Source organism: Paroedura picta, chromosome 7 (genome assembly GCF_049243985.1).
Source record: "Paroedura picta isolate Pp20150507F chromosome 7, Ppicta_v3.0, whole genome shotgun sequence".
NCBI classification, from domain to species: Eukaryota; Metazoa; Chordata; class Lepidosauria; order Squamata; family Gekkonidae; genus Paroedura; species Paroedura picta.
The window spans coordinates 89,479,740-89,494,943 of record NC_135375.1 but is presented as its reverse complement, the minus strand read 5'-3'; the positions used below and the strand labels follow the sequence as shown (position 1 = coordinate 89,494,943).

General features: G+C 44.2%; 1 protein-coding gene across 1 annotated transcript in view; it reads left to right on the top strand.

Moving 5' to 3' along the window:
• Positions 1-15,204, top strand: part of GRIN3A (glutamate ionotropic receptor NMDA type subunit 3A) — a 114,889-nt gene that overhangs the window by 38,160 nt on the left and 61,525 nt on the right. The window contains exon 2 of the mRNA XM_077345335.1: positions 11,936-12,540. Coding sequence (XP_077201450.1) covers positions 11,936-12,540 — 605 coding nt within the window. The remainder of the gene's footprint in view (positions 1-11,935; positions 12,541-15,204) is intronic.

Here is a 15,204-nt window from a genome sequence, read left to right as displayed (position 1 = left end):
GGCCCAGAGGAAGAGAAGGCTCAAAGGACTGATGTGTCCCAGATAGGACTTCCTGGGGAGGGGGAGAAGAATAGGGATCCGTAGGACGGCTCAGCTGCTGAGGATGCTAGCAGGAAAGTATGAGGTTTGTTACGGGAAAAATATATATTTGGGGTGTTTATTTCTGCAGTCTTATTTCATGTTGACACATTCACTCCCTTCCTCCACCACCACCACCACCAATCATTCTCCAGAAACACAGAAGGGATATAAGTCAGTCCAGTGCAGATATAAACTCAGGCATTCACCACACATTTTTCTCAAGACCTGGTTATGAAATCCAAATGTCTTGAATGGCACATAAGAAATACAGGGAATGCCAAGCGGCTCCCTGCCAGTTGGCTGACTAGCCAAGCTGTGAGTTCATTCCAGACAGATGTGACACAGCCATGGAGAAGAAGGGTTGGCTTTTGTACCCCACTTTTCTCCAAAGGAGTCTCATTTGAGAAGTCTCAAAGCGGCTGACAATTGCCTCCCCTTCCTCATCCCACAACCTTGTGAGGTAGGTGGGGCAGAGAGTGCTCTGAGGGAACTTTAACGGGGCTAATGTCACTCAGCAGGCCTCATGAGTCTCAAAGCAGCTAACAATTGCCTTCCCTTCCTGTTCCCACAACTGATATCTTGTGAGTTAGGTGAGGCTGTGAGAGCTCTGAGAGAACGGTGACTGGCTCAGGGTCACCCAGCAGGCTCTGTGTGGAGGGGAGAGGAATCAAACCCGGTTCTCCAGATTAGAGGCCACCATTCTTAACCACCACTCCAGACTGTACCTTCAGCTTGGCCAAGGGAGAGTCTTGTATCTCTGAGCCTAGCAGCCTGGCTGTGCAGGAAGGAGAGAACCAGAACCAAATGGCATCTCTTCCTCCAAAGCAAAGCCTGGGGGCTTGCCGTCTCTTGGCAGCACCCAACCAGAAACAGTAATCATGTCCTCTCTCAGCCTCCTCCTCCCCAGGCTGGACATTCAGCCTTTCCTCACTGGGCTTGGTCCCCAGGCCCGGGATTATCTCCTGTGTCTCAACATGACACTTTAACCACTACACCACACTGGCATTCAGGTTCTCAAGTAGCCATTGAAACCACAGCATAATTTGTCAAGCTGTGCCCAACCTGTATCATGTGTATGGGGAAATGATAGTGAGACGGACAGACCTGCTTGGAAGTAGAGATGGGAGAAGCAGAAATGGCCTGAATCATGGTTTGCTTATCACCAACGTACTAACTGATGTGTTAACCAAGGATAGTGGACTCCACTCTGAACCATGGTTTTCTTTCTAAGTTGAGGACCAGTTTTGACATTCAGACTAACTTATCTTCTAACCGTGTATAAAGCATGGATCAATACATCTACCTGTCCTATGATGCAGTGCCAATCCAATAGCCCTGGCAATAAAAGTTAGGCTCTAGTATAAAGTCTCTCACTTATTGATGCTATTAAGCTTCAACTTCAGGCCAATTCAGGCAACCTTTCATCTTTGGTCCGATTTCCTTCTCTAAAAAGTAGCCTACTTAAGGTTCCAGCTCATCCCTCCTCTTTTAGATGCCCTCTAAATAAGAACACCTGCAGTTCTTTACTTTTTATTTATCCTCATTTGAAACCAGGGAGGGGGCTAAATAATAGATCATTGTTTCCAAAAATGGCTGACTCTTCATAATTTTCTTTCTTTCTTTTTTTTTTTCTTACTGCCTGTTTGCCCTTGTACAAAAGTTTAAATATTCATGCCTATTAGTGGGCGGTGGCGGGGGTGGGGGGAGCTTGCAGATTGCCTTCCAAGATGCTAAGCAACCCTTCAGCCTGATCTGTGGTCCAAAGAGGAATCATTTCCAAGACAAATTCTGACAAGCCTTAAGTGAATCAATGAGAAGACAGTTTGTGCCGGTGAGTGTGTGTGTGTGTGTGTGTGTGTGTTAGAAAGGGAATCAACAGCCGATGTCAGTTTGTTTGGGAAGCTTGGCCGGTTGCCCCATCCCTTTTGCTTCAAGGAGCCAAGGACCTTTAAGGTGGTCAAAATTAGCTTTCCTTTCATAGGTGCTCTCATGAATATTTATGCTCTTAATTCTGAAATATAGCTTGTGGAACATAGCGGGATGGGCGGCCTGCTGTAAATTAGGTAAGTGGATGGAATGGCTCTGGAAGGGGTAAGATGGAGCTACAGTGACCAGATCATCTGACCACCCTTCCTCACTTCTGAATATCTAGATAGTTGTCTGCATTGAACATGATGATAAGATTATTGTTCATCCATCGTTTCTTGTCACTTAGCCCTGATGACTAGAAACTGGCACACCTGAACCAATAAGGAAACCAGGAGGTCCTTTTTCTTATCATGTCTGTGATGCAGAAGCTACACTTGGTATGACATTGACTAGGTTGACGTTGACCAGTCTCAACATTCTAATTCAGATGGACTCCTTAAATATTGACATATAAATTATGTTGAGGGCTCCCATATGTCATAGTACTTACCAAGTGGACCTGGGCCATCACATTATGAATCAGAGCCTTTGCCTACAACTGTTTTGAATGTAGCAAGGTGGCCCACACACTCGCACTATAACGTTGTCATCATTGCATAAGCACTAGTGGTGCAGGTAAGATCACTCAGCACATACGGAACAAGTAGGGTGGCGTTGTAGGGACAAATGTTCTCTGATCTCACATCAGGTAACATTTAAAATCATTTTCCATTTTACAAAGACATTTTCTATTTTGAGAACATAGCTGTCCCCTCAAATATGTTATAATCCAAAGTCCAGGGAAAATACTAGTAGAATGAGCAGAGTCCATTTCGGGCAAAGAACTTTTACCTGACCCATCAAGGAAATGAAAGCAACTGACGTGCTCTCTCCCAACAAGGAAACTGTACAACCCCATTGCCTGAGTGCATGCCTTGTGATTCTGTGAGATCGCCCTCAATTTGGGGAAATGGGATGACAAACCTATCTGAGCCATTAAGCCCATTCCTGCATATTTAGGTAATATCCAAAAGGATACTCAACCATCAGGGAGGACTGTCAAATAGCCTTTCTGAGTTAATCAGCAAGGAAAGGATGACCTGTGAAAAATTAACATAGTCCCCAAAAGAACTCCAGACAAGGCAAGTAACCCTACTTGTCTTCTAGCATCACATGATCAGAAAGCCTGTGAAGTTCAGAATTTTTTTTAACTTGTCAAAGTAGGTTCCACCTGATATCCGTCACCACGCAGCTGCATGGACAATGTGCACCCAACAGAATCAGCAACGTATCATTTAATGCCGCTCTCCTTCTTTCTACATCTCACCATTTCACCCTTCCTTTGGGTTTCAGACCCTCATTCCCTTGTCCCTTTGTCCACAGCTCTGAAACTTTCCCTCCTTCAAGCTGTCTGTCCCAGACTTTCACCCCATGATGACTGCCCAGCCTGTGCCAAGCTGGCTCAGCCCAATTGCCTTTAGCTCCCTTCAAGAGCCAGATTGGATGCTGGAGCAGCACCTCCATAGGCTCAGCTGAGTGGCTGTTTTCCCCTTCAGCCTCCTGTCTGTCACATATCCAGACTCAATTTGCTGTTCATGGAGACTACTGTGAAGGCTTCTGTGGCTCCAGTAGAAGGGGAAGCAGAAAAAGTTTCATTCAATTGATGGAAACGCTTCCCATTAATGGAAACTGAAAACTTTGCTCTGGTTTGAGGATCTTCATTCAGTCTCCCACATACCCACTAGATTAGCAAAGCACACATTTATTTTTTCAGACAGTGGTTCAACAAACTAAACAATGATCAGTCCTGGCTCACAACTCCATGTGCCTTGCACTTCTAGTCTTCTAGCTCTTGAGGAGCTCTCTCTGCTGGATGCAATGTCCTTTCCCATCATTTCAGTATAAAATATAAAGTCAACAGTTATGCTAATATGTACATTCACATACACTCGATACGCCTAATCTCCCAAGAACATTGATGGGTGTCAACATTTCTGATGTTCTGTGCTATTGCTGCACTTTCTGTGCTAGTGCTGCACTTTCTATGTTCCTTGCTGGTTCTTTCCCATTACCTGGGGTGTTAGATTGTCATACATCTTCATTCTCCTCTTTGTCCTTAACAGAGACTTCCCGAAAGACCTTAAAATTAGATGGATTTCTAATGATGGAACCATTTTCTTTCCATGTTGGGCTCGTGGGTGCCTGAGCTTCTTTTACTGTCGCTAGAATGACATCAGTGACAGTTGCTAATTTCCCTTCCTCCTTGTGTGGCACAAAGACTGTGCCTCCTTGTCATTCATCACAGGTTCCTTGTCATTGTGTTTTCCAATTATATTGACTCTTATGTTGAAGTTGCTCTTCTCCATGGTTGAATTGAAATCAGAACTGTTTCATGGTCAGAGGAGAGTATTCTGGTGCACAGGTGGAAATGCTGTCATTGAATGTCACTGCTGCAAGCACATGACTAGTTCTATTAGATAAAGTAGCTGTCAAGAAACTTGTATATCGTCTACATATGTGTGCCATGTCGCTTGCAATACAGAGGAGCTTCACGTGTTTCTAATGGTTCCTATGAATCTTTAGGCTTCTCCATTGGCTTTCATTTACACAGGCATTTCTGTCCGGTGAGCAAACCCAGCATGATTTGACTGTGCCAAAGACCATTCCATAGAAAGGAAGGCCATTGTTTGGTTGGTTCATTTGGAATCCAAAAGCAGAGATGACTTGGTCCAGTTTTGTAATGGCTGCTGTAGCAGATGAAGATTTCACTGTCTTCATGTCAAGGCATTATAAGGTTCTTCATCCATAACAACCAGCAGGTGATCTCCTGATTGAAAAAGGCCACCACATCTTCCTGTGTTCCAGGCTGTGGTCTTAGTAAGGCAGTCATTCTACACGATTCTCAGTCATATGAGGTGCAGCAGCCATGCAAGGCAAGCCACCTTAGTCCTATCCAAGCTTTAGGGTTCCTTCCATCCATTGTGAGAACGTTTTAGTACTCATTTGTTGGGATTGCTTCAGAAGTGCAGCTGCAGCCACAAGAGTGTCATTTACATGGGCAAACATCACCAACCTTTTCTTGCATTGCTCCCATTCGTTGTCCAATAACCTTCTTTTGAGTATAAGCACTATTCCTTTCTGCAAAATGGCTCTTTTGTTTCTTTGGGGAAGCATTTGATTTCCTTTGATTTCATGCAGGGCAATTCAGGAGAATGGAAGGAGGGCAGAGGGTGGATGGCAACACACCACATTTGTGCCCTTGGCAAGTTAACGTCCACTAAAAGTGATATCTGAATGCAGTTTGTGGCTCAGGCATGAATGGCAGAATCAAGGCTTGATTTGAATGGCACAATGAATGGAGCAATATGTTGCAGTTCTACAGACACTGTCCTATTATGTCCAATAGAATGCCGTGGGGTTTACTTCTTGAGTAGATCTACTTGAGCTTTCTTCCCCTAGATTTGCATTCCTTGATGTTTTGAATTTGAAAGGTTAGAAATTTCTCTGGTCACTGATGGGGGGGCACTTTATAACAATATCAATGGAAACATTCCCCTCCCCAAACAATTCCCAAGATCTTGCTTTCTCTCTGCAAGTATTACTGCTCTGTGTCAATTAATGCTCAGATTGCATATGCTATGACACAAAAGCCCATTGCACCCTCCAAGTCTAGTCAGAAATGCACGTATAATTCCTTCACAGGGTTTGTTAATTTGCTGCTGTAGCTGTACTGATTAATTTTTATTGCTTGGAAAGCTCTCTGTTGTGTCTGGGCTCCTCCCCACTCAACATTGTCTGTTAAGCATTGTAGTGAATCTGATTGTGGAATAATTGGGGATAATTCTTGAGGCACAGTTGATTAGTCCTAGAAGGTTTCTAATTTTGCTTCCATTGCTTGATTTTTTTTTGCTGCTTCAACAGCTGGTGTTTTCCTTAGGTCTGAAGAGATCTCATCTTTAGAAAACAATGGGGATCTTTTGTTGATTTCAGGTTGTCCCCTAAGAGTTATATTTTCTTCTCGGTAGCTGAAATCCTGCTCTTAATTGGCAGTCAGGTTCTTCCCAAGGTCTGGCCATGATGCCATTGCTCGGATTTCACATTCTTAGGTTCCTGATGGTGATTCGTAACTGACATCCGAGAAAGCCTTTGCCGCTGAGACGATCAGGAACAGAAATATTCCAGAACATCACTCGTGAATCACTGTCAGGGGTCCCAAAGAGGAAAAACTTGACCAATGGCACCATTATTTACAGTTGATCACAAGAAGAATGTGACTTTGCATTTCAAGCAATGTTTCAGTGGCTCACAGCCTCATCCTAAACAAGTTTACACTCTTCTAAGCTCATAGATTTCATTGGATTTAGAAAGATACGACTTTGCTTAGGATGGCACTATCATTTGTAATCAAGGCCAGTACCTTTAACCGCTCCTATGGAGCGGATAAAATAAATCCCTAAGGGCTAATGGGGAGGAGTTAGGGCGGGCCCTGTCCTGGATAAAAACTTGGAGGGGCGAAACAGGAGTCGCTTTGCGGCTCCTGATTCGCCTGTCTGAGTGGCACTCAAGGGCCAAGCAGCCTCCCCCGCCAGGGGACTTGCCGTGCAGAAGGACAAGCAGCCTTCCGACACGGTGAGTCCTCCTGCGGCCTCCCCTTGCCCTAGGGAAAGGAGCAGGGATGCTGTGTCTTTGGCGCGGCGTCCCTGCTCCTTTCCCCGCCCCGGAAACCTTCCTCTGCACCCCCACGGAGCCTTCTGCCGGGCCCTGGGGCAGGATTGGCAGAAGGCCAGGACCCCCCCGCCGCCGCCGCCACTACTATTCACTCCACCCATAGCACCTTACCCCCCTCTTCCTATCACCCCTACCCCGTCCCCTTTCATGCCACCTACCTGACTCCCTTCCTGCCTTCCTTCCTCCCAGCATTCCCTTTGTCCTTCCCTTCCTCCCAGCATTTCTCCCTCTCTCCTATCTGCCTCTTTCTCGCTCCCTGTTTCTCTCCCTCTTCTTCTATCTGTTTCTATCTTCCTCCCTTTCTTTCTGTCTTTCTCTCTGTCTCTCTTTCTCCCTCTCCTCCTTCCTTCGCCCCATCCGTCCACACACCCACCACGCTAGCGCCTGCTGAATTCTGGCCACGGCGGGCTTAATATCTAGTGTATGTATAAACTGCTTTGAGATAATCTCTGCTGAAATGTACTATATGAACATCACAAATGATGTGTATTTCTAGATGCCTGTTTGCTTGATTAGCCATTTATGTGACTCCATAGGGATAACTTTCAACATCACTGAGGAATGTAGTTACTGTAATATTAAGTGTTTGATTATTTAGCCTCTTGGCTAAAAGTTTGTAGCTCTACATCTCGGGTTCTTCATCCTGCCCCCCATTAAGAAATTCTTGGATTCACGCACTAAGCATTGAATGATATGTTGAGACATGACATTCCATGTAATCTTGAATCTACTTTGTTCAATTGTTTAAAAGGGCAAATAGAACAAACTGATCTGGAGCTAATTGTGTGTTTATTGGCTGCTGGGAGAATAGTTTCTGTCCTAAACTGGATAGCCCAGGGTAATCTGACCTCATTGGATCTCAGAAGCTAAGCAGGGTCAGCTGTGGTTAATATTTGAATGGGAGTCCACGAAGAAACTCCAGGCTAGCCCTACAGGGGCAAGCAATGGCAAACCACCTTTGTTTTTTCTTGCCTTGACAACTCTGAAGGGTTGCCATAAATCAGCTGCTACTTGATGGCACTTTGCATCATGGGATCATGGGTAATTTGGGAGGGTTAAGGAAAGACCCAGCAACCTACCTTGTAAAAAAAAATTTCCCAAGAAAATCCTATGGTACAGCTAGCAAACGATTTTAATATGATGCCCAATGGTGAGAACTGGGTGTGATTTACTGGGAAGGCTGGTTGTAGCTGCATCTATCTTTCATTGGTACTTTCTCCTTGGACTCATAGGGAGGGACAGCTCTTTGAAGCATGGTAGAATACTGGCCTCACATGGTGGATCTTCAGTGGTGGCCACACCTGCCACTGCCACCATGATATCCTCACTACCCTCCATCCATATGCCAGAATGACTCATGTTGTTCTCTACCACACTTCCCTAGGTATCTTTCAACAGAACATGGCAGGTTGACCATGCTTGACAGTGTTTCTCAGAGTCTCACAAAAGAGGTTTCAGTCATGGCAAGCTGAACTGTGTTAAAGAGAATGGAAAGGAAAGGAGTTAGGTACTCTGGGAGGAGGTTGCTAGCAGGGGAGGTGGGTGGAAGGTGGCTTCAGGCAGTTATGGGCAGTAGTCCCTTTGTTGATTCGTCACTGCAGCAGTTATGTGTTTGAGTGCCAGACAGTCCTGTAGAGTCATCCTGCTTTGGCTTCATCCCAGAATCTAGGTCTGCTTGTTTCACTTCTATAGCAAGTCAGCTACATATTTTTCTTTTCTTCTGCGGGCTGACCAGATATGTCAGTGCTGGCCACTTGCACGGCTTCTTGGCGCATGCAATAACTAGCCATTTGTTCCAGGTATTGCCGCCATCATTGGGATCTCACTCTTGCCGCTGAATGGATCCGCAGTGTTCTATGTCTTGCGGCTTGATCTCTTGATCAGTGTTCTCAAATGCACCATGCATTTCTAGCAGCCACGTTCCGGTGTGGCATCCATCTACTGGCTATAGCTTTAGACTTTGCTTGCCTTCTCTAAACTGAAATCTATGCCTGTGTAAAGGTTAAAACCATCTGTGGGGAGGCATTTCAGGACAGTTGGGAAGTCATCGTCATCTCTCGGATCTTGAGTGTATCTGATATGACAGATGTGCACAATTTTCTCATGGTCGTTTTTGTTTCGAAAGCATTGTTCATTTGTACTGGTTTTCATCATTACGTTAATTTTTGTCAGCATTAATTTCAACAGGAAACAGATTTCTTGGCTTTCTAGCATGTTTGGATGAAACTCTCTATGTTTATTCCTTGCACCAAACTGATCCCCCTGGCCATATTTTACATTTTGGTTGGGGGAAGACTCTGGTTTTAGAGGCAATTAAAAAAGAAGTGCATTTCTTTCTCTAGTGCATTGCAGAAGTGGGGGGGGGGGCAACTGCTGCTTGTAGAGAATGACTCTAGAAACTGGCTCTAGAAACACTATGAAAAGAAAGATTTGTCAATAAATTTCTCTATTCAAAAAAAGCTGGAGATCTCCAAAGTCAGTTTCACATCTACTAATCTCTCCTGACTCCCTTTCCCTCTGTTCTACTTCAGCAGCCTTCCAGGCCTCAGGAAAATGAATTGAAATGTCCTGAATTACATTTGCGTATTGATTCATTGTTATTCCTATTCGTTACTGTTGCAAAATGACTGTAAACAAATGGAATTTTTTCCCCCATTTTTTTTAAATGGCTCCAAAACCAATACATCATAAACTTTACCACCCTAATGCAAAGCCGGAGCTTTTTACCTGATGCCATCCAAGGTCCAGAAATACATTTTGTCATCTCTCTGTTAATCTTTTTCCACCTTGTGCCCACACTACCATCTGGATGCCCTTCACATCATGGAACAATGGCATTGCATCATGGGACACTGGAGAATTGACCGCTTGTGTCTCCTTCTGTCTGTTGCACGGAAAATATTTCACTCTGTTTTTTATCACTGTGTTTTGCTAGTCTGTTTGTGTCTTTGTTTTTCCATCACTTTGGCACAGAACATTGAAATTTGGCACTTTTATTTGTCTGAAACACAAACTGAACTTTATAGATAGATACAGGTAGATCACAGTGTTGCTTCAAAGCAGCCGGTCAGTGTTTGAGTCCAGGGGCACCATTATGGCCAACTAAGTCTTATTTAAGGAGTAAGCTTTCATGGGCACGCACACTTCCTCAGGCATAATGAAATAGGAAATACAAGTCCACATATATAGGCAATGGGTGGGTCATGACAGTACACATCATAATGAAGATGTTTAATAGAAACAAGGGCCTTACAGGAATAACAAGCTAAGTTGATAAGGTTATCATCCACGTGGGTTCAACTCTGGGTGAAAAAATACAGTAAAGGAAATAAAAATATCAAGATTAGAGGCTAGTGAGGATGCATCAGGCCCAACCCATCCAGTGCCTCACAGATGGCAGCAGAGGACACTCCTGCAAGAGCTGAGTGACCGCCCAAATCCTTCCTGCTTCCTCCTCCTTCCTCCAAGCACAAGCCAGGCTCCAGTCTTGGCAAGCAGCTGGATTTCCTCTCATGTGTTTCTCCAATACCTTAAAACCATTTTTCCCATTCAGACATTATTAATGACATATCCATGTGTGGTGTTTTATGTACTTGTGCTTTTACATATTTCAACTCTGCCAACAAGAACAGCTACCCTTCGGGAAGTTTCCCACTGGATAGCAGCAGAAGAGGCAAGAGGGTGGCTGCAGAGGAGCCAACTGCTTTAGGATGCTTAGGGCTGATCCTGCGTAGAGCAGGGGGTTGGACTAGATGGCCTGTATGGCCCCTTCCAACTCTATGATTCTATGATTCTATGATTCTAACTGGCTTGGCGGGGGAGCTCAGCTGTACTTAAAAAATGATAACATTTGTGATCTAGCATCTCTTGATCTGCATGGATAACACTTTGCAGCTGCAATCCAACAGATTAAATAAAATTTTACATGCAGACCACAAGCATTTACAGACAATGGGGACCCTGGTGGTAGCACTGTACACAAGACAAATGCGGGGTCAGGGTACTGTGCATATAGGAATCAGATGAGAGAGAGCACCCTTTCAGTTCAGGTCCATGGACATGTGAAAGGTTAGTGTGAAGGCTCTGCCCCTCTGCTACTTTCTCTGATTTGTCCATGTGTTGGCACTGTGCATATGCTGGTACAAATGGGTTTCGTAGGAGTAAGGTGATCATGTGCAAGGGTGAAGTCAGCTAGCTTCGGTTCCCCCATCAATACGTATTATCCCTCTATGCACACATGTCAACAATGGTTCAAGATTGTCAAGGCCGCTTCCACATCAACTAGAAACTCGGAAATTCGGTGCCTATGTAATTCACATCTCACTGAAAAGTATCATGAGACTTTTTTTGAGCTCTCTTTCAGTATGGGTGAAATGAAGTTCCCTCCCATATGGCTGCAGTACTTCCAGAGTGCCTAGAAAGCTGAGATTTGCTGCATAAACAGCCTCAGATCCCCTGATCAGTGGGCAACGCTGTTATAGCCTAGGTTGTGTAGCTTTCCTTCCAGTAGAAACCAACAATCTAAAAGAAAGCCAAGTGTAGCAAGATGTGTTGGATTGTGGAATATAGAGGGGGCATGTTATGTAATGGGGGGGGGGGGGTTGTCTTGTAGTTTGTAGGCCTTCCAAAGCAGTTTGTAGGCCTTCCAAAGTATCTGGTTGGTTATGGGATGCTGGACTAGATGAACCATGGGTCTGATCTAACACAGGAGCTCTTTTGTTCTCTTTAGCAATAGCAAGGAATTTGAATCTGTGCTTATAGATATGAATTGGATTTGTACTTCCAGCCCAATAAAAGTTAAAAATATTGATTGTTAGTATTCCAGGATGACAGCTGGCAGATCAGGGTGCAAATGAGGGGGGGACCAAGAAATTATTATTATTATTATTATTATTATTATTATTATTATTATTATTATTATCATTATCATTATCATTATCATTATCATTATCATTATCATTATCATTATCATTATCATTATTATTCGATTTATTCCCCGCCACTCCTTTGCGGCTCGTGGCGGGTTACAACATCTTAAAACCCCATTAAAATCCATTAAAACCACGACTACAATTCGACATTATTAATTAACTAACTAGCATGGCAAGATCAGCTAATTACTTCCCCTCCCACTACTGACAGGTGGAGGATACGCATTTATCTTTGTAAATGTTTTATCTTTGTTAGCATTCTAACTAATATCTTTCTTATTTTTCAGAATCCTCTTCACCTACAGTTGAGTTTAGAGAGCTCATTAAGCTTTGACGCAGATGTCACTTTCTCCATCTTGGCTTTGAACAACTGGTATAATTTCAGCTTGATGGTCTGCCAGGAAGAGTGGAACATCACCGACTTTCTTTTCCTCACACAGCAAAGCTCCAAATTCCATCTGGGATCCATTATCAACATCACAGGAAACCTCACCTCGACCAGTGACCTCTTGACTTACTTGCAAGTTCATCTGGAGAACATTAAAGACACAACGTCAACAGTGGTCATGTTTGGCTGTGACATGGAAAGCACAAGACGGATTTTCGAGATAACTACCCAGTTTGGGGTGATGCCTCCTGAACTTCACTGGATACTTGGGGATTCACATAACGTGGAAGAGCTGAGGACAGAAGGTTTGCCGTTGGGTCTCATAGCTCATGGGAAAACATCGCAGTCTTTTTTTGAAGACTATGTACAGGATGCAATGGAGCTGGTAGCTAGAGCTGTCGCTTCTGCTACAATGATCAAACCAGAACTGGCTCTTATTCCAAGCACCACTAATTGCTTGAACGTGGAAGAAAAAAATCTCACTTCAGGACAGTATTTATCAAAGTAAGATCCTCTCTCAATTAATTTCTGTGTAAAAATATGACAAGTGGGTCTAATATTCAAGCAATGTTTGAATGACCAAATTAGAGCCTTGCTGGAGATGCAGGTCTTGGAATCCATGCCCCGCCTCTCTCCCACTCATGCACACACATATATCTGCATGAACACAACAGAGAGGGTTTTCTTGCTGTTTCATACAGCAGCAAAACTAAACAGCTAGTGAACTGCCTGAATAGCCCTAGCTAGCTTTTGTCAGGTTCTTAGAAGCTAAGATTGGATGAGCAACTGCCAAGAATATGTGATTTTTAAGTCCTGAGAATGTGGGGGACCTTTGTGGTCTCTTCCAGTTGTATGTGAGATTCTGCGAGAATGTATAGAAATGGAAGACTACCAAAGAAAATGAGGGTTGCTGTGAACAGGAAGGGAATAGCAAAACACCTCTGAACATCTCTTGCCTTGAAAATGCCATGAGGGATCTCCATAAGCTGGCTGTGATCTGGCAGCACTGTATTATTGTTATATATGCTTCGTATTGCTCTCGTAAGATTGCACTTAAGGTCCCAGGGTCTGAAATCATGCGATATAGCATCTTTGAAGAATTTTAACTAATTGCGGGGTGGGGGGGGACTAGTCAGTTTCTGGATGAGAAAACAGCAACTGGTGGTGGAAGAAAGAATAGGTAGACATGCAGCCACTAAATCAGTTTTGCCAGCCACAGCAGTAAAAACAAATTAAGTAATAACGTGCTCCTGATGATAGACACCATGGGGAAACGATCAGTGCAGGACAGACTAAAATATATATATTTATGGAATTCCGTGCCAAAAGATACTGTAACGGCCACTAAATTGGGTGGCTTTGAAAGAGATTTAGAAAAATGTACAGAGGAGACATCAGTGGCCACTAGTGCAGGGGGCAGCAACAGAGAGAGAGGACCATTCTCTGTTTCAGGGGGCTCCAGGAGGCATCTGGCCTGATTCTGCACTTACTTTGTTTATTCCGTTGTGGGTCATGCTGAATTTAGATTGATTTGAACTCGGGTCTTCCTCTATCTCTCCCTATTGAAACAGAAAATGTTCTGCATTTGGTTAAGGAAGCTCAGACGGGCGGGGGGGGGGAGCCAAGCACAGCAGGAGCCTCTTTCTTTTCTTGAACGGGGGGGGGGGGATTGGAGACAGCAGAAGAGGGGGCATAAATCCAAGTTGAAAATCTCTGCCGAGATAAATTAGGGCTTCTGGAGCTTCTGCTTAGAGAAGTTAGGGCTTCCCCTTTAATGGAAGCTTTGCGACCTGGGAAGGAGGAAGTCTTTGAACTGATGCCCTGGTCAATCAGGACTTTTCTACAATGTTGGAGGCTTGGCAGCAAGTTATTTTGGGGAAAGCAGACAGCTGCATGTTTACTCATGCCAATTTTTCAAATATCAAGTGTTATATCCACTCCAGGATATCGCGGGGGAAAGGTAGTGTCACTCCAGATCAATCCTGCTTGTTGCAGATGGAAAATTTAAATTGCCCACAATCAAAGTGGAAATTGCATTCAGTGTAGATGGCAGGGATTGATTCAATCTGGGATTGGAATAAAAGCTCCGTGCAGATTCAGCCCTGGTTATCTGTTGTGAACCCGAAATATCAGCAAAACAGGATCCAGGACTATATGGGCTCTGCCAGACTCGGTGCATGTTCTTCTGCATCCTTTCCTGCAACATTTCTAAAGCCCTTTTGAGGATTCAAAGCTGGGCTCACAGGATTTGTAGCAGCAATCAGAACTGGGCTCTCTGAACCGCAAAGCACAAATGGCTCTCTTTTAGATTTGGGGCTGTGCTTCGGCGACGGAGTACTTACACTCGAGGCCTTTGTGACAGCCACATCTCTGCTGAGTTAATTCCTAATCTCACAATCGCCCTTGTTACAAGGAGGGGAAAGCATTAGGCTTTGAAAGACCCATCTCGTCTGTAAATTATGGCATTTTAACGCTGCTCCTTAGGTAATTAAAGCGCCATGTGGTTTTGACTTGCTGCCCATTCTCATTTTCCTGCTAGACTTAGTGAGATAAAACAAAACAAAATGACCAAGTCATCAAACTAATGAATATGGAACAATTCAATTAATCCACCCGGGAACCTTGACTTCTAGGGCTCTTCTGGGTTAAATAGACATACCACTGCTCTGATATCTATATGTAGGAGACGATTCTACCCAAAAAAGAATTCTTGTGGGGACAATGTACTAAACTCCTTCTATGCATACTCAGGAAGAGCTATATGAGGAAGACTCCTCAGGCTGGAAGAAGAGGTCAAACTTTGCTCAGTGAGAGTAGTAAAATAGGGGTAGAATCAGCCCCAACCTATTCACTGCTCATCCTCAAGAAAATGCCTCCCGCTTAAATCACCTTAAAAGCCCTGACCAATAAAATGGACTTACCGGGCTTCCTAAAAACTTCAAGACTGTGTTCCCCTCTTGTCAATGAGCCTGTTCCACAAGGGGGGGAGCCATGTTGGAAAAGCAATGGGCTCTAGTCAGTTCCAAGTGGAGCCCACTAAGCTGAGTGGCCAGCCAATAGGCAGCAGTTTAAAGACTGGAGTTGGCCTGTCCTTCAGACATCTGAGTCCTAGGCCTCAAAGATCACATCAACCCGCCTTTCTGAATTTGGAAACAGACCGGCAGCAAA